The sequence below is a fragment of the Oncorhynchus gorbuscha genome, linkage group LG02 (assembly GCF_021184085.1).
Source record: "Oncorhynchus gorbuscha isolate QuinsamMale2020 ecotype Even-year linkage group LG02, OgorEven_v1.0, whole genome shotgun sequence".
Classification (NCBI taxonomy): Eukaryota; Metazoa; Chordata; class Actinopteri; order Salmoniformes; family Salmonidae; genus Oncorhynchus; species Oncorhynchus gorbuscha.
In genome coordinates this window covers 8,640,516-8,666,161 of record NC_060174.1, presented here as the reverse complement: position 1 = coordinate 8,666,161, position 25,646 = coordinate 8,640,516, and the positions used below count along the sequence as shown (strand labels likewise).

Sequence of the window (25,646 nt, the reverse complement as noted above, 5' to 3'; positions counted from 1 at the left end):
GAGGCAGTGATCGCTGAGATCTTGGTTGAAGACAGCAGAGGTGTATTTAGAGGGCAAATTGGTTAGGATGATATCTATGAGGGTGCCTGTGTTTAAGGCTTTGGGGAGGTACCTGGTAGGTTCATTGATAATTTGTGTGAGATTGAGAGCATCAAGCTAAGATTGTAGGATGCCTGGGGTGTTAAGCATGTTCCAGTTTAGGTCGCCTAGCAGCACAAGCTCTGAAGATAGATGGGGGGCAATCAGTTCACATATGGTGTCCAGAGCACAGCTGGGGGCAGAGAGTGGTCTATAGCAGGCTGCAACGGTGAGAGACTTGTTTTTAGAGAGATCGATTTTTAAAAGTAGAAGTTCAAATTGTTTGGGTACAGACCTGGATAGTAGGACAGAACTCTGCAAGCTATCTTTGCAGTAGATTGCAACACCGCCCCCTTTGGCAGTTCTATCTTGTCTGAAAATGTTGTAGTTAGGGATGAAAATTTCAGAATTTTTGGTGGTCTTCCTAATCAGGATTCAGACACAGCTAGAACATCCGGGTTGGCAGAGTGTGCTAAAGCAGTGAATAAAACAAACTTAGGGAGGAGGCTTCTAATGTTAACATGCATGAAACCAAGGCTATTACGGTTACAGAAGTCAGCAAAAGAGAGTGCCTGGGGAATAGGAGTGGAGCTAGGCACGTGGTAATAGGTGCTCACGTTGTCCCTAGTGGACAGTATTGAAGAGATCTCCCTACTAGATGGTAATAGGTGTTCACACTGTCCCTAGTGGACAGTATTGAAGACATGTCCTGACATCCTGGGAACCTGGACAAAAAAGGAAGAATACTTAGTGTGGATCTGGTGTGAGTCTCTCTCTCTCTCTCTTCTGTTCTCTCTCTCTTCTTTCTATTCTGCTCTCTCTCTCTCTCTCTCTCTCTCTCTCTCTCTCTCTCTCTCTCTCTCTCTCTCTCTCTCTCTCTCTCTCTCTCTCTCTCTCTCTCTCTCTCTCTCTCTCTCTTCTGTTCTTCTGTTCTCTCTCTCTTCTCTTTATTCTGCTCTCTCTCTCTCTCTCTCTCTCTCTCTCTCTCTCTCTCTCTCTCTCTCTCTCTCTCTCTCTCTCTCTCTCTCTCTCTCTCTCTCTCTCTCTCTCTCTCTCTCTCTCTCTCTCTCTCTCTCTCTCTCTCTCTCTCTCTTCTGTTCTCTCTCTCTTCTCTTTATTCTCTCTCTCTCTTCTCTCTCTCTCTCTTTATTCTCTCTCTCTCTCTCTCTCTCTCTCTCTCTCTCTCTCTCTCTCTCTCTCTCTCTCTCTCTCTCTCTCTCTCTCTCTCTCTCTTTCTCCCTGTTTCTCTCTCTGTATCTCTCTCTGTGTCTCTCTGTTGCTCTCTCTCTCCTGTTCTCTCTCTGACATTCCTGTCCGGCCCAGAGGGTGTCATGCCTGTTTCTGCTGACTTTGCGCTTTGCACACTCCAGCTGTTGAAGAGGGTGTTTTATTGGTTTGCAGGTGTCCTCTGTTTGTCAAAGAAGACAAGTGAAAGAAGAGAGGGAGAGGAAGGAGAGACGAAGAATGTATGAAGGAAAGAAGAAGAAGAAAGTCAGGAAGAGGGTTAAGAGAAGGAGTGTGGGAAACAAAGGAGGATGAGAGAGAGCAACAGAGAGAGACAGAGAGAGAGGCAGAGAGAGAGAGGCAGAGAGAGAGAGGCAGAGAGAGAGAGGCAGAGAGAGAGAGGCAGAGAGAGAGGCAGAGAGAGAGGCAGAGAGAGAGGCAGAGAGAGAGACAGAGAGAGGCAGAGAGAGAGAGAGGCAGAGAGAGAGATAGAGAGGCAGAGAGAGAGAGAGAGGCAGAGAGAGAGGCAGAGAGAGAGGCAGAGAGAGGCAGAGAGAGAGACAGAGAGAGAGACAGAGAGAGGCAGAGAGAGAGACAGAGAGAAAGGCAGAGAGAGAGAGAGAGGCAGAGAGAGAGAGAGAGAGAGAGACAGAGAGAGAGAGAGGCGGAGAGAGAGACAGAGAGAGAGGCAGAGAGAGAGAGAGGGGCAGAGAGAGAGACAGAGAGAGAGAAAGAGGCAGAGAGAGAGACAGAGAGAGAGGCAGAGAGAGAGGCAGAGAGAGACGCAGAGAGAGAGACAGAGAGAGAGACAGAGAGAGAGGCAGAGAGAGAGACAGAGAGAGAGGCAGAGAGAGAGACAGAGAGAGAGGCAGAGAGAGAGAGAGAGGCAGAGAGAGAGACAGAGAGAGAGGCAGAGAGAGAGAGAGAGATGATGCTGTTACTGTGGAAATAGAGAGAGAGGGAAGAATATAATCCAAAAAAAGATGAGGGAGAGAAGAGGGAGGGTGTCCTTGGAATGACAGGAACTAACAATAGCATATAATTTACATTATATACACTAGAGAGAGAGCAGGATGGATGGATGGAGAGAGGGGGAGAGGGAGGGAGAGAGAGAGAGAGATGGTGAGAAGGAGGGAGGGATACATGGATGGTGAGAAGGAGAGAGAGATACATGGTCAGAGAGATTGAAACACAGGACAGATAGAGCTCAGATAATCTCAGATAGAGAATGAAACACAGGACAGATAGAGCTCAGATAATCTCAGATAGAGAATGAAACACAGGACAGATAGAGCTCAGATAATCTCAGATAGAGATTGAAACACAGGACAGATAGAGCTCAGATAATCTCAGATAGAGATTGAAACACAGGACAGATAGAGCTCAGATAATCTCAGATAGAGAATGAAACACAGGACAGATAGAGCTCAGATAATCTCAGATAAAGAATGAAACACAGGACAGATAGAGCTCAGATAATCTCAGATAGAGAATGAAAGACAGGACAGATAGAGCTCAGATAATCTGAGATAGAGAATGAAACACAGGACAGAAAGAGTAGTGGATAATCTCAGATAGATTAACTGAAAAACAGGACAGATAGAGCTCAGATAATCTGAGATAGAGAATGAAACACAGGACAGAAAGAGTAGTGGATAATCTCAGATAGAGAATGAAACACAGGACAGAAAGAGTAGTGGATAATCTCAGATAGAGAATGAAACACAGGACAGAAAGAGTAGTGGATAATCTCAGATAGAGCATTAACTGAAAAACAGGACAGATAGAGCTCAGATAATCTGAGATAGAGAATGAAACACAGGACAGAAAGAGTAGTGGATAATCTCAGATAGAGAATGAAACACAGGACAGAAAGAGTAGTGGATAATCTGAGATAGAGAATGAAACACAGGACAGATAGAGTAGTGGATAATCTCAGATAGAGAATGAAACACAGGACAGAAAGAGTAGTGGATAATCTCAGATAGAGAATGAAACACAGGACAGAAAGAGTAGTGGATAATCTCAGATAGAGAATGAAACACAGGACAGATAGAGGATCGGATAATCTGAGATAGAGAATGAAACACAGGACAGATAGAGGAGTGGATAATCTCAGATAGAGAATGAAACACAGGACAGATAGAGCTCAGATAATCTGAGATAGAGAATGAAACACAGGACAGAAAGAGTAGTGGATAATCTCAGATAGAGAATGAAACACAGGACAGATAGAGCTCAGATAATCTCAGATAGAGAATGAAACACAGGACAGATAGAGCTCAGATAATCTCAGATAGAGAATGAAACACAGGACAGATAGAGCTCAGATAATCTCAGATAGAGAATGAAAGACAGGACAGATAGAGCTCAGATAATCTGAGATAGAGAATGAAACACAGGACAGAAAGAGTAGTGGATAATCTCAGATAGATTAACTGAAAAACAGGACAGATAGAGCTCAGATAATCTGAGATAGAGAATGAAACACAGGACAGAAAGAGTAGTGGATAATCTCAGATAGAGAATGAAACACAGGACAGAAAGAGTAGTGGATAATCTCAGATAGAGAATGAAACACAGGACAGAAAGAGTAGTGGATAATCTCAGATAGAGCATTAACTGAAAAACAGGACAGATAGAGCTCAGATAATCTGAGATAGAGAATGAAACACAGGACAGAAAGAGTAGTGGATAATCTCAGATAGAGAATGAAACACAGGACAGAAAGAGTAGTGGATAATCTCAGATAGAGAATGAAACACAGGACAGAAAGAGTAGTGGATAATCTCAGATAGAGAATGAAACACAGGACAGATAGAGGATCGGATAATCTGAGATAGAGAATGAAACACAGGACAGATAGAGTAGTGGATAATCTCAGATAGAGCATTAACTGAAAAACAGGACAGAAAGAGTAGTGGATAATCTCAGATAGAGCATTAACTGAAAAACAGGACAGAAAGAGTAGTGGATAATCTCAGATAGATTAATTGAAAAACAGGACAGAAAGAGTAGTGGATAATCTCAGATAGAGCATTAACTGAAAAACAGGACAGATAGAGGAGTGGATAATCTCAGATAGAGCATTAACTGAAAAACAGGACAGAAAGAGTAGTGGATAATCTCAGATAGATTAACTGAAACACAGGACAGAAAGAGTAGTGGATAATCTCAGATAGATTAACTGAAAAACAGGACAGATAGAGTAGTGGATAATCTCAGATAGATTAACTGAAAAACAGGACAGAAAGAGTAGTGGATAATCTCAGATAGATTAACTGAAAAACAGGACAGAAAGAGTAGTGGATAATCTCAGATAGATTAACTGAAAAACAGGACAGAAAGAGGAGTGGATAATCTCAGATAGATTAACTGAAAAACAGGACAGAAAGAGGAGTGGATAATCTCAGATAGATTAACTGAAAAACAGGACAGAAAGAGTAGTGGATAATCTCAGATAGATTAACTGAAAAACAGGACAGAAAGAGTAGTGGATAATCTCAGATAGAGCATTAACTGAAAAACAGGACAGAAAGAGTAGTGGATAATCTCAGATAGATTAACTGAAAAACAGGACAGAAAGAGGAGTGGATAATCTCAGATAGATTAACTGAAAAACAGGACAGAAAGAGGAGTGGATAATCTCAGATAGATTAACTGAAAAACAGGACAGAAAGAGTAGTGGATAATCTCAGATAGAGCATTAACTGAAAAACAGGACAGAAAGAGTAGTGGATAATCTGAGATAGAGCATTAACTGAAAAACAGGACAGAAAGAGTAGTGGATAATCTCAGATAGATTAACTGAAAAACAGGACAGAAAGAGTAGTGGATAATCTCAGATAGATTAACTGAAAAACAGGACAGATAGAGTAGTGGATAATCTCAGATAGATTAACTGAAAAACAGGACAGATAGAGTAGTGGATAATCTCAGATAGATTAACTGAAAAACAGGACAGATAGAGTAGTGGATAATCTCAGATAGATTAATTGAAAAACAGGACAGAAAGAGTAGTGGATAATCTCAGATAGATTAACTGAAAAACAAGACAGAAAGAGTAGTGGATAATCTCAGATAGATTAACTGAAAAACAGGACAGATAGAGGAGTGGATAATCTCAGATAGATTAACTGAAAAACAGGACAGAAAGAGTAGTGGATAATCTCAGATAGAGAATGAAACACAGGACAGATAGAGCTCAGATAATCTCAGATAGAGAATGAAACACAGGACAGATAGAGCTCAGATAATCTCAGATAGAGAATGAAACACAGGACAGATAGAGCTCAGATAATCTCAGATAGAGAATGAAACACAGGACAGATAGAGCTCAGATAATCTCAGATAGAGAATGAAACACAGGACAGATAGAGTAGTGGATAATCTCAGATAGATTAACTGAAAAACAGGACAGATAGAGTAGTGGATAATCTCAGATAGAGCATTAACTGAAACACAGGACAGAAAGAGGAGTGGATAATCTCAGATAGATTAACTGAAAAACAGGACAGATAGAGTAGTGGATAATCTCAGATAGAGAATGAAACACAGTGATAATCTCAGATAGATTAACTGAAAAACAGGACAGATAGAGGAGTGGATAATCTCAGATAGATTAACTGAAAAACAGGACAGATAGAGGAGTGGATAATCTCAGATAGATTAACTGAAAAACAGGACAGATAGAGGAGTGGATAATCTCAGATAGATTAACTGAAAAACAGGACAGATAGAGGAGTGGATAATCTCAGATAGATTAACTGAAACACAGGACAGAAAGAGGAGTGGATAATCTCAGATAGATTAACTGAAACACAGGACAGAAAGAGTAGTGGATAATCTCAGATAGATTAACTGAAAAACAGGACAGAAAGAGTAGTGGATAATCTCAGATAGATTAACTGAAAAACAGGACAGAAAGAGTAGTGGATAATCTCAGATAGAGCATTAACTGAAAAACAGGACAGAAAGAGTAGTGGATAATCTCAGATAGATTAACTGAAAAACAGGACAGAAAGAGTAGTGGATAATCTCAGATAGATTAACTGAAAAACAGGACAGAAAGAGTAGTGGATAATCTCAGATAGATTAACTGAAAAACAGGACAGATAGAGTAGTGGATAATCTCAGATAGATTAACTGAAAAACAGGACAGAAAGAGTAGTGGATAATCTCAGATAGAGAATGAAACACAGTGATAATCTCAGATAGATTAACTGAAAAACAGGACAGAAAGAGTAGTGGATAATCTCAGATAGATTAACTGAAAAACAGGACAGAAAGAGTAGTGGATAATCTCAGATAGATTAACTGAAAAACAGGACAGAAAGAGTAGTGGATAATCTCAGATAGATTAACTGAAAAACAGGACAGAAAGAGTAGTGGATAATCTCAGATAGATTAACTGAAAAACAGGACAGATAGAGGAGTGGATAATCTCAGATAGATTAACTGAAAAACAGGACAGATAGAGTAGTGGATAATCTCAGATAGATTAACTGAAAAACAGGACAGATAGAGGAGTGGATAATCTCAGATAGATTAACTGAAAAACAGGACAGATAGAGTAGTGGATAATCTCAGATAGATTAACTGAAAACAGGACAGATAGAGGAGTGGATAATCTCAGATAGATTAACTGAAAAACAGGACAGATAGAGTAGTGGATAATCTCAGATAGATTAACTGAAAACAGGACAGATAGAGGAGTGGATAATCTCAGATAGATTAACTGAAAAAAAGGACAGATAGAGTAGTGGATAATCTCAGATAGATTAACTGAAAAACAGGACAGATAGAGGAGTGGATAATCTCATTAACTGAAAAACAGGACAGATAGAGGAGTGGATAATCTCATTAACTGAAAAACAGGAGTGATGCAAGGGATTGTCTTCTCCTGCCGCCACATCTCATGATCAGTGGGTTATCTCTCTGTAACATAATTTTATCATGATCAGTGGGTTATCTCTCTTTCACGTCATCCTTTTTTCATGTGAACAGTGGGTTATCTCTCTTTCACGTCATCCTTTTTTCATGTGAACAGTGGGTTATCTCTCTTTCACGTCATCCTTTTTTCATGTGAACAGTGGGTTATCTCTCTTTCACGTCATCCTTTTTTCATGTGAACAGTGGGTTATCTCTCTTTCACGTCATCCTTTTTTCATGTGAACAGTGGGTTATCTCTCTTTCACGTCATCCTTTTTTTCATGTGAACAGTGGGTTATCTCTCTTTCACGTCATCCTTTTTTCATGTGAACAGTGGGTTATCTCTCTTTCACGTCATCCTTTTTTCATGTGAACAGTGGGTTATCTCTCTTTCACGTCATCCTTTTTTCATGTGAACAGTGGGTTATCTCTCTTTCACGTCATCCTTTTTTCATGTGAACAGTGGGTTATCTCTCTTTCACGTCATCCTTTTTTCATGTGAACAGTGGGTTATCTCTCTTTCACGTCATCCTTTTTTCATGTGAACAGTGGGTTATCTCTCTTTCACGTCATCCTTTTTTCATGTGAACAGTGGGTTATCTCTCTTTCACGTCAATCTTTTTTCATGTGAACAGTGGGTTATCTCTCTTTCACGTCATCCTTTTTTCATGTGAACAGTGGGTTATCTCTCTTTCACGTCATCCTTTTTTCATGTGAACAGTGGGTTATCTCTCTTTCACGTCATCCTTTTTTCATGTGAACAGTGGGTTATCTCTCTTTCACGTCATCCTTTTTTCATGTGAACAGTGGGTTATCTCTCTTTCACGTCATCCTTTTTTCATGTGAACAGTGGGTTATCTCTCTTTCACGTCATCCTTTTTTCATGTGAACAGTGGGTTATCTCTCTTTCACGTCATCCTTTTTTCATGTGAACAGTGGGTTATCTCTCTTTCACGTCATCCTTTTTTCATGTGAATAGTGGGTTATCTCTCTATTAGGTCATCACTGCTTTATCTCTCAATTCAATTCAATTCAAGGGGCTTTATTGACATGGGAAACATGTGTTAACATTGCCAAAGCAAGTGAGGTAGATAATATACAAAAGTGAAATAATTAAAATAAAAAGTGAACAGTAAACATTATGATGATATACAAAATATACAAAAGGGAAATAAACAATAAATATGAACAATTAACATTACACATACAGAAGTTCCAAAAGAACAGAGACATTTCAAATGTCATATTATGTCTCTATACAGTGTTGTAACGATGTGCAAATAGTTAAAGTACCAAAGGGAAAATAAATCAACATAAATATGGGTTGTATTTACAATGGTGTTTGTTCTTCACTGGTTTCCCTTTTCTTGTGGCAACAGGTCACACATCTTGCTGCTGTGATGGCACACTGTGGTATTTCACCCTGTAGATATGGGAGTTTATCAAAATTGGATTTGTTTTCTAATTCTTTGTGGATCTGTATAATCTGACGGAAATATGTGTCTCTAATATGGTCATACATTGGGCAGGAGGTTAGGAAGTGCAGCTCAGTTTCCACATCATTTTGTGGGCAGTGAGCACATAGCCTGTCTTCTCTTGAGAGCCATGTCTGCCTACGGCGGCCTTTCTCAATAGCAAGGCTATGCTCACTGAGTCTGTACATAGTCAAAGCTTTCCTTAAGTTTGGGTCGGTCACAGTGGTCAGGTATTCTGCCACTGTGTACTCTCTGTTTAGGGCCAAATAGCATTCTAGTTTGCTCTGTTTTTTAATTAATTCTTTCCAATGTGTCAAGTAATTATCTTTTTGTTTTCTCATGATTTGATTGGGTCTAATTGTGCTGTTGTCCTGGGGCTCTGTGGGGTGTGTTTGTGTTTGTGAACAGAGCCCCAGGACCAGCTTGCTTAGGGGACACTTCTCCAGGTTCATCTCTCTGTAGGTGATGGCTTTGTTTTGGAAGGTTTGTGAATCGCTTCCTTTTAGGTGGTTGTAGAATTTAACGGCTCTTTTCTGGATGTTGATAATTAGTGGGTATCGGCCTAATTCTGCTCTGCATTATTTGGTGTTCTACGTTGTACACGGATTATTATAACACCATTATTTTGGTCTTACTGAGATTTACTGTCAGGGCCCAGGTCTGACAGAATCTGTGCAGAAGATCTCGGTGCTTTAGGCCCTCCTTGGTTGGTGGCAGAAGCACCATAACATCAGTAGACATTTGACTTCAGATTCTAGTAGGGTGAGGCCGGGTTCTGCAGACTGTTCTGGTGCCCTCGCCAATTCATTGATATGTATGTTGAAGAGGGTGGGGCTTAAGCTGCATCCCTGTCTCACCCCACGGCCCTGTGGAATGAAATGTGTGTGTTTTGCCAATTTTAACCACACACTTGTTGTTTGTGTACATGGATTTTATAATGTTGTATGTTTTACCCCCATCACCACTTTCCGTCAGGCCCTCATGCCAGATTGAGTCGAAGGCTTTTTTGAAATCAACAAAACATGAGAAGACTTTGCCTTTGTTTTGGTTTGTTTGTTTGTCCATTAGGGTGTGCAGGGTGAATACATGGTCTGTTGTACGGTAATTTAGTAAAAAGCCAATTTGACATTCGCTCAGTACATTGTATTCACTGAGGAAATGTACGAGTCTGCTGTTAATGATAATGCAGAGGATTTTCCCAAGGTTACTGTTGACACATATTCCACGGTAGTTATTGGGGTCAAATTTGTCTCCACTTTTGTGGATTGGGGTGATCAGTCCTTGGTTGCAAATATTTGGTAAGATGCCAGAGCTGAGGATGATGTTAAGGATGGTTTGTATTTTGTCGTTCAGTTAATATATTTGGAGGATCCAGTTTTCTCTCTCTCCTCCTCCCCCCTCTCTCTCCACACCCTCTCTCTCTCCTCCCCCCTCTCTCTCCACACCCTCTCTCTCTCCTCCTCTCCCCCTCTGTCTCTCTCTCTCTCTCTCCTCCTCTCCCCCTCTCTCTCCCCCGTCTCTATCTCTCTCTCTCCCCCTCTCTCTCCCCCTCTCTCTCTATCTCTCTCTCCTTCTATATCTCTCTCTCTCTCTCTCTCTCCCTCTCCCCCCCTCTCTCTCTCTCTCTCTCTCTCTCTCTCTCTCTCTCTCTCTCTCTCTCTCTCTCTCTCCTCTCTCTCTCTCTCTCTCTCTCTCTCTCTCTCTCTCTCTCCTCTCTCTCTCTCTCTCTCTCTCTCTCTCTCTCTCTCTCTCTCTCTCTCTCTCTCTCTCTCTCTCTCTCTCTCTCTCTCTCTCTCTCTCTCTCTCTCTCTCTCTCTCCTCTCTCTCTCTCTCTCTCTCTCTCTCTCTCTCTCTCTCTCCTCTCTCTCTCTCTCTCTCTCTCTCTCTCTCTCTCTCTCTCTCTCTCTCTCTCTCTCTCTCTCTCTCTCTCTCTCTCCTCTCCCCTCTCTCTTTCTCTCTCATCCTGTGTGTCTCTGTGTGTCTCTGTGTGTGTGTTCTTGCATGTGTTCTTGCATGTGTGTGTGTTCTTGCGCACGTGTGTGTGTGTGTTCGTGTTTGTGTGTGTCTTTTAATTTGTCAAGTCTTTCTTTTGTCACAAATGTTCATTCTCCCCCCCCCTCTCTCAGCTCTCGTCCGGGCCGGCCTCCAAAGCACTCTGTTGGGGGTGGGATTCGGGAAAGCTCTGGGCATCTCCATCCTGGGGTTCACGGCCTGCTGTCACCTGGCATGCTCTCTCACAAAGGTAAGACTAGGAGGTGTGTGTGAGAGATAGAGAATCAGTGTGTGTGGAGGGAGAACAGATGGAGGGAGCGAGAGAGAAGACAATCGAAATCAACCAACCCTAGGATCTAACCCTAATTAGATACCACGACCTCTTACACCAAACAACTATCCCCCTGACCTTAACCCCTGACCGTTTGTCCCCTTACACCAAACTAGGGGGAGATCTAAAAACCTGCTGTTTGTCCCCTTACACCAAACAACTATCCCTAACTAGGATCTTTTTGTCATTTTTCCCCTTACACCAAACAAAAATCCTAGGACCCCTGACCTGTTTGTCCCCTTACACCAAACAACTATCCCTAATTGTCCCCTTACACCAAACAACTATCCCTAATCCTAGGATCTAACCCTTAACCCCTGACCTGTCGTTTGTCCCCTTACACCAAACAACTATCCCTAACCCTAGGATCTAACCCTTAACCCCTGACCTGTCGTTTGTCCCCTTACACCAAACAACTATCCCTAACCCTAGGACCAACCCTTAACCCCTGACCTGACATTGGTCTCCCTACCCCTGAACCTAACCCTCTAGCCTTCCCATAAACCTAGGACCTAACCCTAGGACCCACAGGTTGAGGTAAGGGTTGGATTTATTAACAGTAGTCAACTATATTCATGGTGTTAACTGAAAATGACTTGGCCATCTAATGACGGTGTCTGTAAAAGTATATAGCTCCTGTATGCATGTACGGACGGGGGTATTGTTCCTGTGTGTATATGACTTAATGTTACTGTGTGTGAGCATATTGGGGTTAGCTGTGCCTGAGGGAATTAGAAGGAGAGTTCCTCTACTTCCTGTAACCCTACGAGGTTACTGTTACTGTGTGTGAGCATATTGGGGTTAGCTGTCCCGGAAGTTAACGAACTGTAAAAGGCTGTAAACAAGCAGGAAACCCCAGAGGCTGCTATTATGGTCGCCGGCCATTTTATTTCGGCGTCACTAACGACGCGTTTTTGCGCAACTTCCGTCAACACGTCTCCAACACCACCAGGGGGCGATAAAGACCACTGCTATTCTACCCACAAGCAAGAGTACAAGGCCCTCCCTCCTCCATCATTCAGCAAATCAGATCATGACTCCGTACTCTTGCTTCCTGTTAACAAGCACAAACTCTAACAGGAAGTATCCATGACTCGCTCCTTCGAGAAACGGTCACCAGAATCAGAGGCTTAAGGACTGTTGAGAAGAGAGTACTGCCTTACCATTGAGAAGAGAGTACTGCCTTACCATTGAGAAGAGAGTACTGCCTTACCATTGAGAAGTGAGTACTGCCTTACCATTGAGAAGTGAGTACTGCCTTACCATTGAGAAGTGAGTACTGCCTTACCATTGAGAAGAGAGTACTGCCTTACCATTGAGAAGTGAGTACTGCCTTACCATTGAGAAGTGAGTACTGCCTTACCATTGAGAAGTGAGTACTGCCTTACCATTGAGAAGAGAGTACTGCCTTACCATTGAGAAGAGAGTACTGCCTTACCATTGAGAATTGAGTACTGCCTTACCATTGAGAAGTGAGTCCTGCCTTACCATTGAGAAGAGAGTACTGCCTTACCATTGAGAAGAGAGTACTGCCTTACCATTGAGAATTGAGTACTGCCTTACCATTGAGAAGAGAGTACTGCCTTACCATTGAGAAGAGAGTACTGCCTTACCATTGAGAAGAGAGTACTGCCTTACCATTGAGAAGAGAGTACTGCCTTACCATTGAGAAGAGAGTACTGCCTTACCATTGAGAAGAGAGTACTGCCTTACCATTGAGAAGTGAGTCCTGCCTTACCATTGAGAAGAGAGTACTGCCTTACCATTGAGAAGAGAGTACTGCCTTACCATTGAGAATTGAGTACTGCCTTACCATTGAGAAGTGAGTCCTGCCTTACCATTGAGAAGAGAGTACTGCCTTACCATTGAGAAGAGAGTACTGCCTTACCATTGAGAAGAGAGTACTGCCTTACCATTGAGAAGAGAGTACTGCCTTACCATTGAGAATTGAGTACTGCCTTACCATTGAGAAGAGAGTACTGCCTTACCATTGAGAATTGAGTACTGCCTTACCATTGAGAAGTGAGTACTGCCTTACCATTGAGAAGAGAGTACTGCCTTACCATTGAGAAGTGAGTACTGCCTTACCATTGAGAAGAGAGTACTGCCTTACCATTGAGAAGTGAGTACTGCCTTACCATTGAGAATTGAGTACTGCCTTACCATTGAGAAGAGAGTACTGCCTTACCATTGAGAAGAGAGTACTGCCTTACCATTGAGAAGTGAGTACTGCCTTACCATTGAGAAGTGAGTACTGCCTTACCATTGAGAAGAGAGTACTGCCTTACCATTGAGAAGAGAGTACTGCCTTACCATTGAGAAGTGAGTCCTGCCTTACCATTGAGAAGAGAGTACTGCCTTACCATTGAGAAGTGAGTACTGCCTTACCATTGAGAAGAGAGTACTGCCTTACCATTGAGAAGAGAGTACTGCCTTACCATTGAGAAGTGAGTCCTGCCTTACCATTGAGAAGAGAGTACTGCCTTACCATTGAGAAGTGAGTCCTGCCTTACCATTGAGAAGAGAGTACTGCCTTACCATTGATAAGGGTAGAAGAACATCTGTCTCCCTGTAGAGGAAAGGCTGTGAAACCACTGCACCTCAGAGGAACCTGAGACAGTCACATTTTTTGAGAGTCAACAAAATTTGTGTCATTTTCCCCAAATGTTAAATCTAAAGGTTTCAACACACACACACACACACACACACACACACACACACACACACACACACACACACACACACACACACACACACACACACACACACACACACACACACACACACACACACACACACACACACACACACACACAAACATGCTCAGTTCTTAGAAAGCTTCTCTATGAACACCTTGAAACAAGATACGACACTCATTAAACTCAACACCCAGAAGTCCTTTCTTTCTGAACAGTGTTTACAGTCTTTCTGAACAGTGTTTACAGTCTTTCTGAACAGTGTTTACAGTCTTTCTGAAAAGTGTTTACAGTCTTTCTGAACAGTGTTTACAGTCTTTCTGAACAGTGTTTACAGTCTTTCTGAACAGTGTTTACAGTCTTTCTGAACAGTGTTTACAGTCTTTCTGAACAGTGTTTACAGTCTTTCTGAACAGTGTGTTTATTCAGTCTTTCTGAACAGTGTTTATTCAGTCTTTCTGAACAGTGTTTACAGTCTTTCTGAACAGTGTTTACAGTCTTTCTGAACAGTGTTTACAGTCTTTCTGAACAGTGTTTACAGTCTTTCTGAACAGTGTTTACAGTCTTTCTGAACAGTGTGTTTATTCAGTCTTTCTGAACAGTGTGTTTATTCAGTCTTTCTGAACAGTGTTTATTCAGTCTTTCTGAACAGTGTTTACAGTCTTTCTGAACAGTGTGTTTATTCAGTCTTTCTGAACAGTGTTTACAGTCTTTCTGAACAGTGTTTACAGTCTTTCTGAACAGTGTTTATTCAGTCTTTCTGAACAGTGTGTTTATTCAGTCTTTCTGAACAGTGTGTTTATTCAGTCTTTCTGAACAGTGTTTACAGTCTTTCTGAACAGTGTTTACAGTCTTTCTGAACAGTGTTTACAGTCTTTCTGAACAGTGTTTACAGTCTTTCTGAACAGTGTTTACAGTCTTTCTGAACAGTGTGTTTATTCAGTCTTTCTGAACAGTGTTTATTCAGTCTTTCTGAACAGTGTTTACAGTCTTTCTGAACAGTGTTTACAGTCTTTCTGAACAGTGTTTACATTCTTTCTGAACAGTGTTTATTCAGTCTTTCTGAACAGTGTTTACAGTCTTTCTGAACAGTGTTTACAGTCTTTCTGAACAGTGTGTTTATTCAGTCTTTCTGAACAGTGTTTATTCAGTCTTTCTGAACAACAGTGTTTACAGTCTTTCTGAACAGTGTTTACAGTCTTTCTGAACAGTGTTTACAGTCTTTCTGAACAGTGTTTACAGTCTTTCTGAACAGTGTTTACAGTCTTTCTGAACAGTGTTTACAGTCTTTCTGAACAGTGTTTACAGTCTTTCTGAACAGTGTGTTTATTCAGTCTTTCTGAACAGTGTGATATTCAGTCTGTTTTTACTTGTGTGTGAAAGAAAGCTGTAACTGACAGCTGGGTCTCACCCCCTCTGCCGTTTAAACAAGTGAAGAACGAGGGAAGATGAAGAGGGCCCAACAGATGTTCCTCCTCTCTCTCTCTCTCCCTCTCTCACGCTCTCTCTCGCTCTCTCTCTCTCTCTCTCACGCTCTTTCTCTCACGCTCTCTCTCTCTCTCTCTCTCGCTCTCTCTCTCACGCTCTTTCTCTCACGCTCTTTCTCTCTCTCTCTCGCTCTCTCTCTCTCTCTCACGCTCTTTCTCTCACGCTCTTTCTCTCTCTCTCTCTGTCTTCTTTGCTTAGTGTTACTGTCTTGTTATTCAACCTGTCCTTTTCTCTTGTTCTCCTTTCAGTTACATTTCACTCAACACATTGTTATTCAACAGATACGTTTTTTCTCACCAAATAAATTGTGTTGTTATTGTTGTCAGCCCATCCTCTCCGATACAGTCCAGACATGGACATGGGACTCCTCACGATATCCCAGTTAGAGAAACACAAAATAATGAGAATAATGACAGAACAGAAAGAATGAATCTAGGGGTTCAGTCAACTTCTTAGTGAATGACTCTAGGGGTTCAGTCAACTTCTTAGTGAATGACTCTAGGGGTTCAGTCAACTTCCTGGTGAATGAATCTAGGGGTTCAGTCAACTTCCTGGTGAATGAATCTAGGGGTTCAGTCAACTTCCTGGTGAATGACTCTAGGGGTTCAGTCAAAGTGAATGACTCTAGGGGTTCAGTCAACTTCCTGGTGAATGAATCTAGGGGTTCAGTCAACTTCCTGGTGAATGAATCTAGGGGTTCAGTCAACTTCCTGGTGAATGAATCTAGAATGATTCTAGGGGTTCAGTCAACTTCCTGGTGAATGAATCTAGAATGATTCTAGGGGTTCAGTCAACTTCCTGGTGAATGAATCTAGAATGAATGTCAACTTCCTGGTGAATGAATCTAGAATGATTCTAGGGGTTCAGTCAACTTCCTGGTGAATGAATCTAGAATGATTCTAGGGTTGATTCTGGTGAATGAATCTAGAATGATTCTAGGGGTTCAGTCAACTTCTTAGTGAATGAATGTACAGTGCATTCTGAAAGTTTTCAGACCCCTTGACTTTTTCCACATTTTCTTACTTATTTGTTACTTATTCTAAAATTGATAAAATATTTTTTCCCCTCCCTCATACCCCGTAATGACATCACAATCGTAATGACATCACAATACACGTAATGACATCACAATACACCGTAATGACATCACAATACGCGTAATGACATCACAATACACCGTAATGACATCACAATACACCGTAATGACATCACAATACACCGTAATGACATCACAATACACCGTAATGACATCACAATACACCGTAATGACATCACAATACACCGTAATGACATCACAATACACCGTAATGACATCACAATACCCCGTAATGACTAAACCAATAAAACAAACAAAAAACGGAATTATTACATTTACAAAAGTATTCAGACCCTTTACTTAGTACTTTGTTGAAGCACCTTTGGCATCAATTACAGCCTCCATCTTCTTGGGTATGACGCTACAAGCTTGGCACACCTGTACTTGGGGAGTTTCTCCCATTCTTCTCTGCAGATCCTCTCAAGATCTGTCAGGTTGGATGGGGAGCGTCGCTGCACAGATATCTTCAGGTCTCTCCAGAGATGTTCGATCAGGCTCAAGTCCGGGCTCCGGCTGGGCCACTCAAGGACATTCAGAGACTTGTCCCGAGGCCACTGCTGCGTTGTCTTGGCTGTGTGCTTCGGGTCACTGTCCTGTTGTAAGGTGAACCTTCACCCCAGTCTGAGGTCCTGAGCGCTATGGAGCAGGTTTTCATAAAGGATCTCTCTGTACTTTGCTCCGTTCATCTTTCCCTCGATCCTGACTAGTCTCCCAGTCCCTGTCGCTGGAAAACATCCCCACAGAATGATGCTGCCACCAGCATGCTTCACCGTAGAGATGGTGCCAGGTTTCCTCCAGACGTGACGCTTGGCATTCAGGCCAAAGAATTCAATCTTGGTTTCATCAGACCTGATAATCTTGTTTCTCATGGTCTGAGAGTCTCCAGGTGCCTTTTGGCAAACTCCAAGCAGGCTGTCATGTTCCTTTTACTGAGGAGTGGCTTCCGTCTGGTCACTCTACCATAAAGGTGGATTGGTGGAGTGCTGCAGAGATGGTTGTCCTTCTGGAAGGTTCTCCTATCTCCACAGAGGAACTCTGGAGCTCTGTCAGAGTGACCATCTGGTTCTCCCTGAGCTTGGCCCTTCTCCCCCAATTCTCCCCCAATTGCTCAGTTTGGCCAGGCAGCCAGCTCTAGGAAGAGTCTTGATGGTTCCAAACTTCTTCCATTTAAGAATGATGGAGGCCACTGTGTTCTCGGGGACTTTTAATGCTGCAGAAGTGTTTTGGTACCCTTCCCCAGATCTGTACCTCGACACAATCCTGTCTTTCTGTTTTTTATAGTTTTTATACATTTGCAAAAATGTCAAAATTTGTTTTGGCTTTGTCATTATGGGGTTTTGTGATGTCATTATGGGGTATTGTGATGTAATTATGGGGTATTGTGATGTCATTGTGGGGTATTGTGATGTCATTATGGGGTATTGTTTGTCGATTGCTGAGGGAAATCAAATATTTAATCAATTTTATAAAAAGGCTGTAACGTAACAAAATGTGGGAAATGAGGGTTGAGTCACTGCTGTGAGGGTTGAGTCACTGCTGTGAGGGTTGAGGCACTGCTGTGAGGGTTGAGGCACTGCTGTGAAGGTTGAGGCACTGCTGTGAAGGTTGAGGCACTGCTGTGAGGGTTGAGTCACTGCTGTGAGGGTTGAAGCACTGCTTGAGGGTTGCACTGCTGTGAAGGATTGAGGCACTGCACTGAGGCACTGTGAAGGTTGAGGCACTGCTGTGAAGGTTGAGGCACTGCTGTGAAGGTTTAGTCATTGCTGTGAGGGTTGAGTCATTGCTGTGAGGGTTGAGTCATTGCTGTGAGGGCTGAGGCATTGCTGTGAGGGTTTAGTCATTGCTGTGAGGGTTGAGGCATTGCTGTGAGGGCTGAGGCATTGCTGTGAGGGCTGAGTCACTGCTGTGAGGGCTGGCTGAGGGTCACTGAGGGCTGAGGGCTTGAGGCATTGCTGTGAGGGTTTAGTCATTGCTGTGAGGGTTTAGGCTGAGGCATTGCTGTGAGGGCTGAGGCATTGCTGTGAGGGCTGAGTCACTGCTGTGAGGGTTTAGTCATTGCTGTGAGGGTTGAGTCACTGCTGTGAGGGTTGAGTCACTATGAGGGATGAGTCACTGCTGTGAGGGCCGAGTCACTATGAGGGATGAGTCACTATGAGGGTTGAGGCACTATGAGGGATGAGTCACTATGAGGGTTGAGTCACTATGAGGGATGAGTCACTATGAGGGTTGAGGCACTGCTATGAGGGATGAGTCACTATGAGGGATGAGTCACTATGAGGGATGAGTCACTATGAGGGTTGAGGCACTATGAGGGATGAGTCACTATGAGGGTTGAGTCACTATGAGGGTTGAGGCACTGCTATGAGGGTTCAATTTAACTGAATTAGCTGGCGGTCTCCTGTAGTATCTGGTTCATGGACGTCCCCCCCCCCCTGTGTGTCTGTTTTTCTCCCCAGGCGGGAGTGATTCTTCCTGGGATAAGGAGAGGCTGGTGTCGCCCCTGTCTGGAGGTGGTGGGGTGGGCAGAATAGGGATGGGGGGATGGGGGACTCAACAGAGTCTTAAACTAAATGACCAGGTGAACTCACTACAGAAACAACTACTGGCCAACCGTGAGTACTAAAGGAATATACTGTATGTATTTATCTACTCCACGTTGTTTTCACTGTGAGTACTACATTTAGAGAGGGATAATGTCCTTCTCTCCTCCTCCATGTTGTTTTCACTGTGAGTACTACATTTAGAGAGGGATAATGTCCTTCTCTCCTCCTCCATGTTGTTTTCACTGTGAGTACTACATTTAGAGAGGGATAATGTCCTTCTCTCCTCCTCCATGTTGTTTTCACTGTGAGTACTACATTTAGAGAGGGATAATGTCCTTCTCTCCTCCTCCATGTTGTTTTCACTGTGAGTACTACATTTAGAGAGGGATAATGTCCTTCTCTCCTCCTCCATGTTGTTTTCACTGTGAGTACTACATTTAGAGAGGGATAATGTCCTTCTCTCCTTGTTTTCTTGTTCTGTCTCATTGGTCTAAACAACTGTGATTACAACATGGAGAGACATATGTGGTCCTTCTGTAGAGTTTAGAACATGGAGAGACATATCATCCCTGATTACCAACATACGAGAGAATATGCAACATGACTTAAACATGGATAAAACATTCTGTTAAATGGCATTATAACATTATTAGACATATCAACTGATTATAACATGGAGAGACATATCAACTGATTACAACATGGAGAGACATATCAACTGATTACAACATGGAGAGACATATCAACTGATTACAACATGGAGAGACATATCAACTCTTACAACATGGAGAGACATATCAACTGATTACAACATGGAGAGACATATCAACTGATTACAACATGGAGAGACATATCAACTGATTACAACATGGAGAGACATATCAACTGATTATAACATCGAGAGACATATCAACTGATTATAACATGGAGAGACATATCAACTGATTATAACATGGAGAGATCACTCTATAACTCCTCTCCCTTCAACTCCTCCATCTCCTACCCCCTCCCTCTCTCCTCCACCCCTCCTTCCTCTCCTCCACCCCTCCTCTCTCTTCCCCATCTCCTCCTCCTCCCCTGTTCACTCTCTCCTCATTCCACCATTCCTTGCTCTCCCTCCTCCTCTCCTCCTCCTCTCCTCTTCTCCACCCCCTCTCCTCTCTCTCCTCCTCCTCTCCTCGCTCCTCCACCCCTCTCTCCTCTCCTCACTCTACCTCTCCTCTCCTCTTCTCCTCCTCCCCTCTCCTCTCCCGCCCACCCCCCTCCTCTCTCTCCTCCTCCCCCTCCTCTCTCCTTCCCTCCTCTCCTCTCTCCTCCTCCTCCCCCTCTCCCTCTCCCTCCACCCCCTCCTCTCCTCTCTCCTCCCCTCCTACCCCCTCTCTCCTCCTCCCCTCTCCTCTCTCCTCCCTCCTCCTCCCCTTCCCTCCTCTCCTCCCCTCCACCCCCTCCTCTCTCCTTCCCTCCTCTCCTCTCCATCCCCCCTCCTCTCCTCGCTCCTCCTCTGCTGTTGTTTTCCTCTCTTTCCATTAAATCTGTTTCTCTCTCAATAGCTCTCCAGTAGATGGATTGACCAATAGCTCTCCAGTAGATGGATTAACCAATAGCTCTCCAGTAGATGGATTAACCAATAGCTCTCCAGTAGATGGATTAACCAATAGCTCTCCAGTAGATGGATTAACCAATAGCTCTCCAGTAGATGGATTGACCAATAGCTCTCCAGTAGATGGATTAACCAATAGCTCTCCAGTAGATGGATTGACCAATAGCTCTCCAGTAGATGGATTGACCAATAGCTCTCCAGTAGATGGATTGACCAATAGCTCTCCAGTAGATGGATTAACCAATAGCTCTCCAGTAGATGGATTAACCAATAGCTCTCCAGTAGATGGATTGACCAATAGCTCTCCAGTAGATGGATTAACCAATAGCTCTCCAGTAGATGGATTAACCAATAGCTCTCCAGTAGATGGATTGACCAATAGCTCTCCAGTAGATGGATTAACCAATAGCTCTCCAGTAGATGGATTGACCAATAGCTCTCCAGTAGATGGATTGACCAATAGCTCTCCAGTAGATGGATTGACCAATAGCTCTCCAGTAGATGGATTAACCAATAGCTCTCCAGTAGATGGATTAACCAATAGCTCTCCAGTAGATGGATTGACCAATAGCTCTCCAGTAGATGGATTAACCAATAGCTCTCCAGTAGATGGATTAACCAATAGCTCTCCAGTAGATGGATTGACCAATAGCTCTCCAGTAGATGGATTAACCAATAGCTCTCCAGTAGATGGATTGACCAATAGCTCTCCAGTAGATGGATTGACCAATAGCTCTCCAGTAGATGGATTGACCAATAGCTCTCCAGTAGATGGATTAACCAATAGCTCTCCAGTAGATGGATTAACCAATAGCTCTCCAGTAGATGGATTGACCAATAGCTCTCCAGTAGATGGATTGACCAATAGCTCTCCAGTAGATGGATTGACCAATAGCTCTCCAGTAGATGGATTGACCAATAACTCTCTAATAAATTAATTCATTTGTCAACACCTCGTTCCAGACTTAGAGAGATGATTTCATCAGTCATGTTGTTATCACAGTGTTATATTGTCCTCTCTCCAGGTCTCCAGGACCTCCCCTTCGTGATGATGACCCACCCCTTACTTCCTGTCCGGGTGCCCCCGGCGTCGGTTGCCATGGCGATGTCGCAGATGAACCACCTCAACACCATCGCTAACATGGCGGCCGCCGCGCAGATGCACACATACACACACCAGGCCCCCATCGTCAAGGTACACACACACACCTCATCAATACCCTTCTGTTATATGAGTGTGCATTATATAAGTTTGCAGTTATTTAATATGACTACTTTACTTAACTCTCAGTCTCTGTCTCTGTGTCTCTCTCTGTCTCTCCCTCTCTCTCTCTCTCTCGCTCGCTCTCTCTCTCGCTCTCTCTCTCGCTCTCTTTCTCTCTCTCTCGCTCTCTCTCTCTCTCGCTCTCTCTCTCGCTCTCTTGCTCTCTCGCTCTTTCGCTCTCTCTCTTGCTCTCTCGCTCTCTCTCACTCTCTTGCTTTCTTGCTCTCTCTCACTCTCTTGCTCTCTCGCTCTCTCTCACTCTCTCTCTCTCTCTCTCTCTCTCTCTCTCTCTCTCTCTCTCTCTCTCTCTCTCTCTCTCTCTCTCTCTCTCTCTCTCTCTCTCTCTCTCTCTCTCTCTCTCTCTCTCTCTCTCTCTTGCGCTCACTCTCTCTCACTGTCTAGGAGCGTGTGTGTGACAGTCCATCCCCATCTCCTTCTGTCGACGATATACACACACCTCTCTTGTCCCAGCAGTCCTCACAGTCCAGCTCTACAGCATCCAGCTCACCAGACCGTCTAACTCTCGATAGAGATGAAAGACAAATATTAGTGAATAAAATAGACAGAGTGAAAGGTGAGTCTCTCAGTCTCTCTCTCTCACACACACACACACGTACATGCGCACACACACACACACACACACACACACACACACACACACACACACACACACACACACACACACACACACACACACACACACACACACACACACACACACACACACACACACACACACACACACACACACACACACACACACACCCTACTGTAGATATGGTAATTCCTTCCTGCTGAATGACCCAGTGAGTTATATTGCTAGTGTTCTGATCATCACTCGTTATGTTCATTGGAATTAAAGGCAACCTCGTCAATGTTAAAGGGTAGGTTGCATAAACGTCACCACATATTTATTTTAGATTTACACTAGTGGACTCAAATAGTGGGGCGGCAGGGTAGCCTAGTGGTTAGAGTGTAGAGGTGGCAGGTAGTCTAGTGGTTAGAGTGTAGAGGCGGCAGGGTAGCCTAGTGGTTAGAGTGTAGAGGCGGCAGGGTAGCCTAGTGGTTAGAGTGTAGAGGCAGCAGGGTAGCCTAGTGGTTAGAGTGTAGAGGTGGCAGGTAGCCTAGTGGTTAGAGTGTAGAGGTGGCAGGTAGCCTAGTGGTTACAGTGTAGAGGCAGCAGGGTAGCCTAGTGGTTAGAGTGTAGAGGTGGCAGGTAGCCTAGTGGTTAGAGTGTAGAGGCAGCAGGGTAGCCTAGTGGTTAGAGTGTAGAGGCGGCAGGTAGCCTAGTGGTTAGAGTGTAGAGGTGGCAGGTAGCCTAGTGGTTAGAGTGTAGAGGCAGCAGGGTAGCCTAGTGGTTAGAGTGTAGAGGCAGCAGGGTAGCCTAGTGGTTAGAGTGTAGAGGCAGCAGGGTAGCCTAGTGGTTAGAGTGTAGAGGTGGTAGGGTAGCCCACCTCTTTAAGGAATACCTAGGATAGGATAAGTAATCCCTCTCACCCCCCCTAAGTTTTAGATGCACTATTGTTAAGTGACTGTCCCACTGGATGTCATAAGGTGAATGCACCAATTTGTAAGTCGCTCTGGATAAGAGCGTCTGCTAAATGACTTAAATGTTAAATGTAGTGGTTAGAGTGTATAGGAGGCAGGTAGCCTAGTGGTTAGAGTGTAGAGGCGAAAGAATATGACTTTCGCAAAGCGGATCCTGCGTTCTGCCTTTCACCCAGGACAACGGAATGGATCCCAGCCTTCGACCCCAAAAAACACCATAGAAAAAGGGGAAAACGAAGCGGTCTTCTGGTCAGACTCCGGAGACGGGCACATCGTGCACCACTCCCTAGCATTCTCCTCGCCAATGTCCAGTCTCTTGACAACAAGGTTGATGATATCCGAGCAAGGGTATCATTCCAGAGGGACATCAGAGACTGTAACTTTCTTTGCTTCACGGAAACATGGCTCACTGGAGAGACGCTATCGGAGACGGTGCAGCCAGCTGGTTTCTCCACGCATCGCGCCGACAGAAACAAGCATCTTTCTGGTAAGAAGAGGGGCGGGGGCATATGCTTTATGGTTAACGTGACGTGGTGTGGCCAAAACAACATACAGGAACTCAAGTCCTTGTGTTCACCTGATTTAGAATTCCTCACAATCAAATGTAGACCGCATTATCTACCAAGGGAATTCTCTTTGATTATAATCACAGCCGTATATATCCCCCCAAGCAGACACATCGATGGCTCTGAACAAACTTTATTTGACTCTTTGCAAACTGGAATCCATATATCCGGAGGCTGCATTCATTGTAGCTGGGGATTTTAACAAGGCTAATCTGAAAACAAGACTCCCTAAATTTTATCAGCATATCGATTGCGCAACCAGGGCTGGAAAAACCTTGGATCATTGCTATTCCAACTTCCGCGACGCATATAAGGCCCTGCCCCGCCCTCCTTTCGGAAAAGCTGACCACAACTCCATTTTGCTGATCCCTGCCTACAGACAGAAACTAAAACAAGAGGCTCCCACGCTGAGGTCTGTCCAACGCTGGTCCGACCAATCTGATTCCACACTCCAAGACTGCTTCCATCCATCACATGGACTGGGATATGTTTCGTATTGCGTCAGACGACAACATTGACGAATACGCTGATTCGGTGTGCGAGTTCATTAGAACGTGCGTTGAAGATGTCGTTCCCATAGCAACGATTAAAACATTCCCAAACCAGAAACCGTGGATTGATGGTAGCATTCGCGTGAAACTGAAAGCGCGAACCACTGCTTTTAAACAGGGCAAGGTGACCAGAAACATGAACGAATACAAACAGTGTAGCTATTCCCTCCGCAAGGCAATCAAACAAGCTAAGTGTCAGTATAGAGACAAAGTAGAGTCTCAATTCAACGGCTCAGACACAAGAGGCATGTGGCAGGGTCTACAGTCAATCACGGACTACAAGATGAAATCCAGCCCAGTCACGGACCAGGATGTCTTGCTCCCAGGCAGACTAAATAACTGTTTTGCCCGCTTTGTGGACAATACAGTGCCACTGACACGGCCTGCAACGGAAACATGCTGTCTCTCCTTCACTGCAGCCGACGTGAGGAAAACATTTAAACATGTCAACCCTCGCAAGGCTGCAGGCCCAGACGGCATCCCCAGCCGCGCCCTCAGAGAATGCGCAGACCAGCTGAATGGTGTGTTTACGGACATATTCAATCAATCCTTATCCCAGTCTGTTGTTCCCACATGCTTCAAGAGGGCCACCATTGTTCCTGTTCCCAAGAAAGCTAAGGTAACTGAGCTAAACAACTACCGCCCCGTAGCACTCACTTCCGTCATCATGAAGTGCTTTGAGAGACTAGTCAAGGACCATATCACCTCCACCCTACCTGACACCCTAGACCCACTCCAATTTGCTTACCGCCCAAATAGGTCCACAGACGATGCAATCTCAACCACACTGCACACTGCCCTAACCCATCTGGACAAGAGGAATACCTATGTGAGAATGCTGTTCATCGACTACAGCTCGGCATTTAACACCATAGTACCCTCCAAACTCGTCATTAAGCTCTAGACCCTGGGTCTCGACCCCGCCCTGTGCAACTGGGTCCTGGACTTCCTGACGGGCCGCCCCCAGGTGGTAAGGGTAGGCAACAACATCTCCACCCCGCTGATCCTCAACACTGGGGCCCCACAAGGGTGCGTTCTGAGCCCTCTCCTGTACTCCCTGTTCACCCACGACTGCGTGGCCACGCACGCCTCCAACTCAATCATCAAGTTTTCGGACGACACAACAGTGGTAGGCTTGATTACCAACAACGCGAGACGGCCTACAGGGAGGAGGTGAGGGCCCTCGGAGTGTGGTGTCAGGAAAATAACCTCACACTCAACGTCAACAAAACTAAGGAGATGATTGTGGACTTCAGGAAACAG

General features: G+C 44.0%; 2 protein-coding genes across 7 annotated transcripts in view; one reads left to right on the top strand and one right to left on the bottom strand.

The window, feature by feature from the left end:
* Window positions 1–25,646, bottom strand: part of LOC123996747 (neuromedin-U receptor 1-like) — a 708,675-nt gene that overhangs the window by 621,969 nt on the left and 61,060 nt on the right. The gene's annotated exons all lie outside the window — the stretch shown is intronic.
* The window catches only part of LOC123996726 (dachshund homolog 2-like), a 93,629-nt gene that overhangs the window by 59,835 nt on the left and 8,148 nt on the right, over window positions 1–25,646 (top strand). For 5 of the 6 annotated variants that reach the window (XR_006832032.1, XR_006832031.1, XR_006832029.1 and 2 more), the window contains exons 2-5: window positions 10,835–10,950; window positions 18,768–18,923; window positions 21,480–21,649; window positions 22,121–22,292. Coding sequence is in view for 2 of the 6 variants with exons in the window: in XM_046300387.1 (XP_046156343.1) it covers window positions 10,835–10,950; window positions 18,768–18,923; window positions 21,480–21,649; window positions 22,121–22,292 (614 nt within the window). In the remaining 4 variants the exon portion in view is untranslated. The remainder of the gene's footprint in view (window positions 1–10,834; window positions 10,951–18,767; window positions 18,924–21,479; window positions 21,650–22,120; window positions 22,293–25,646) is intronic. The other variant, XR_006832034.1, reaches the window with a different exon arrangement.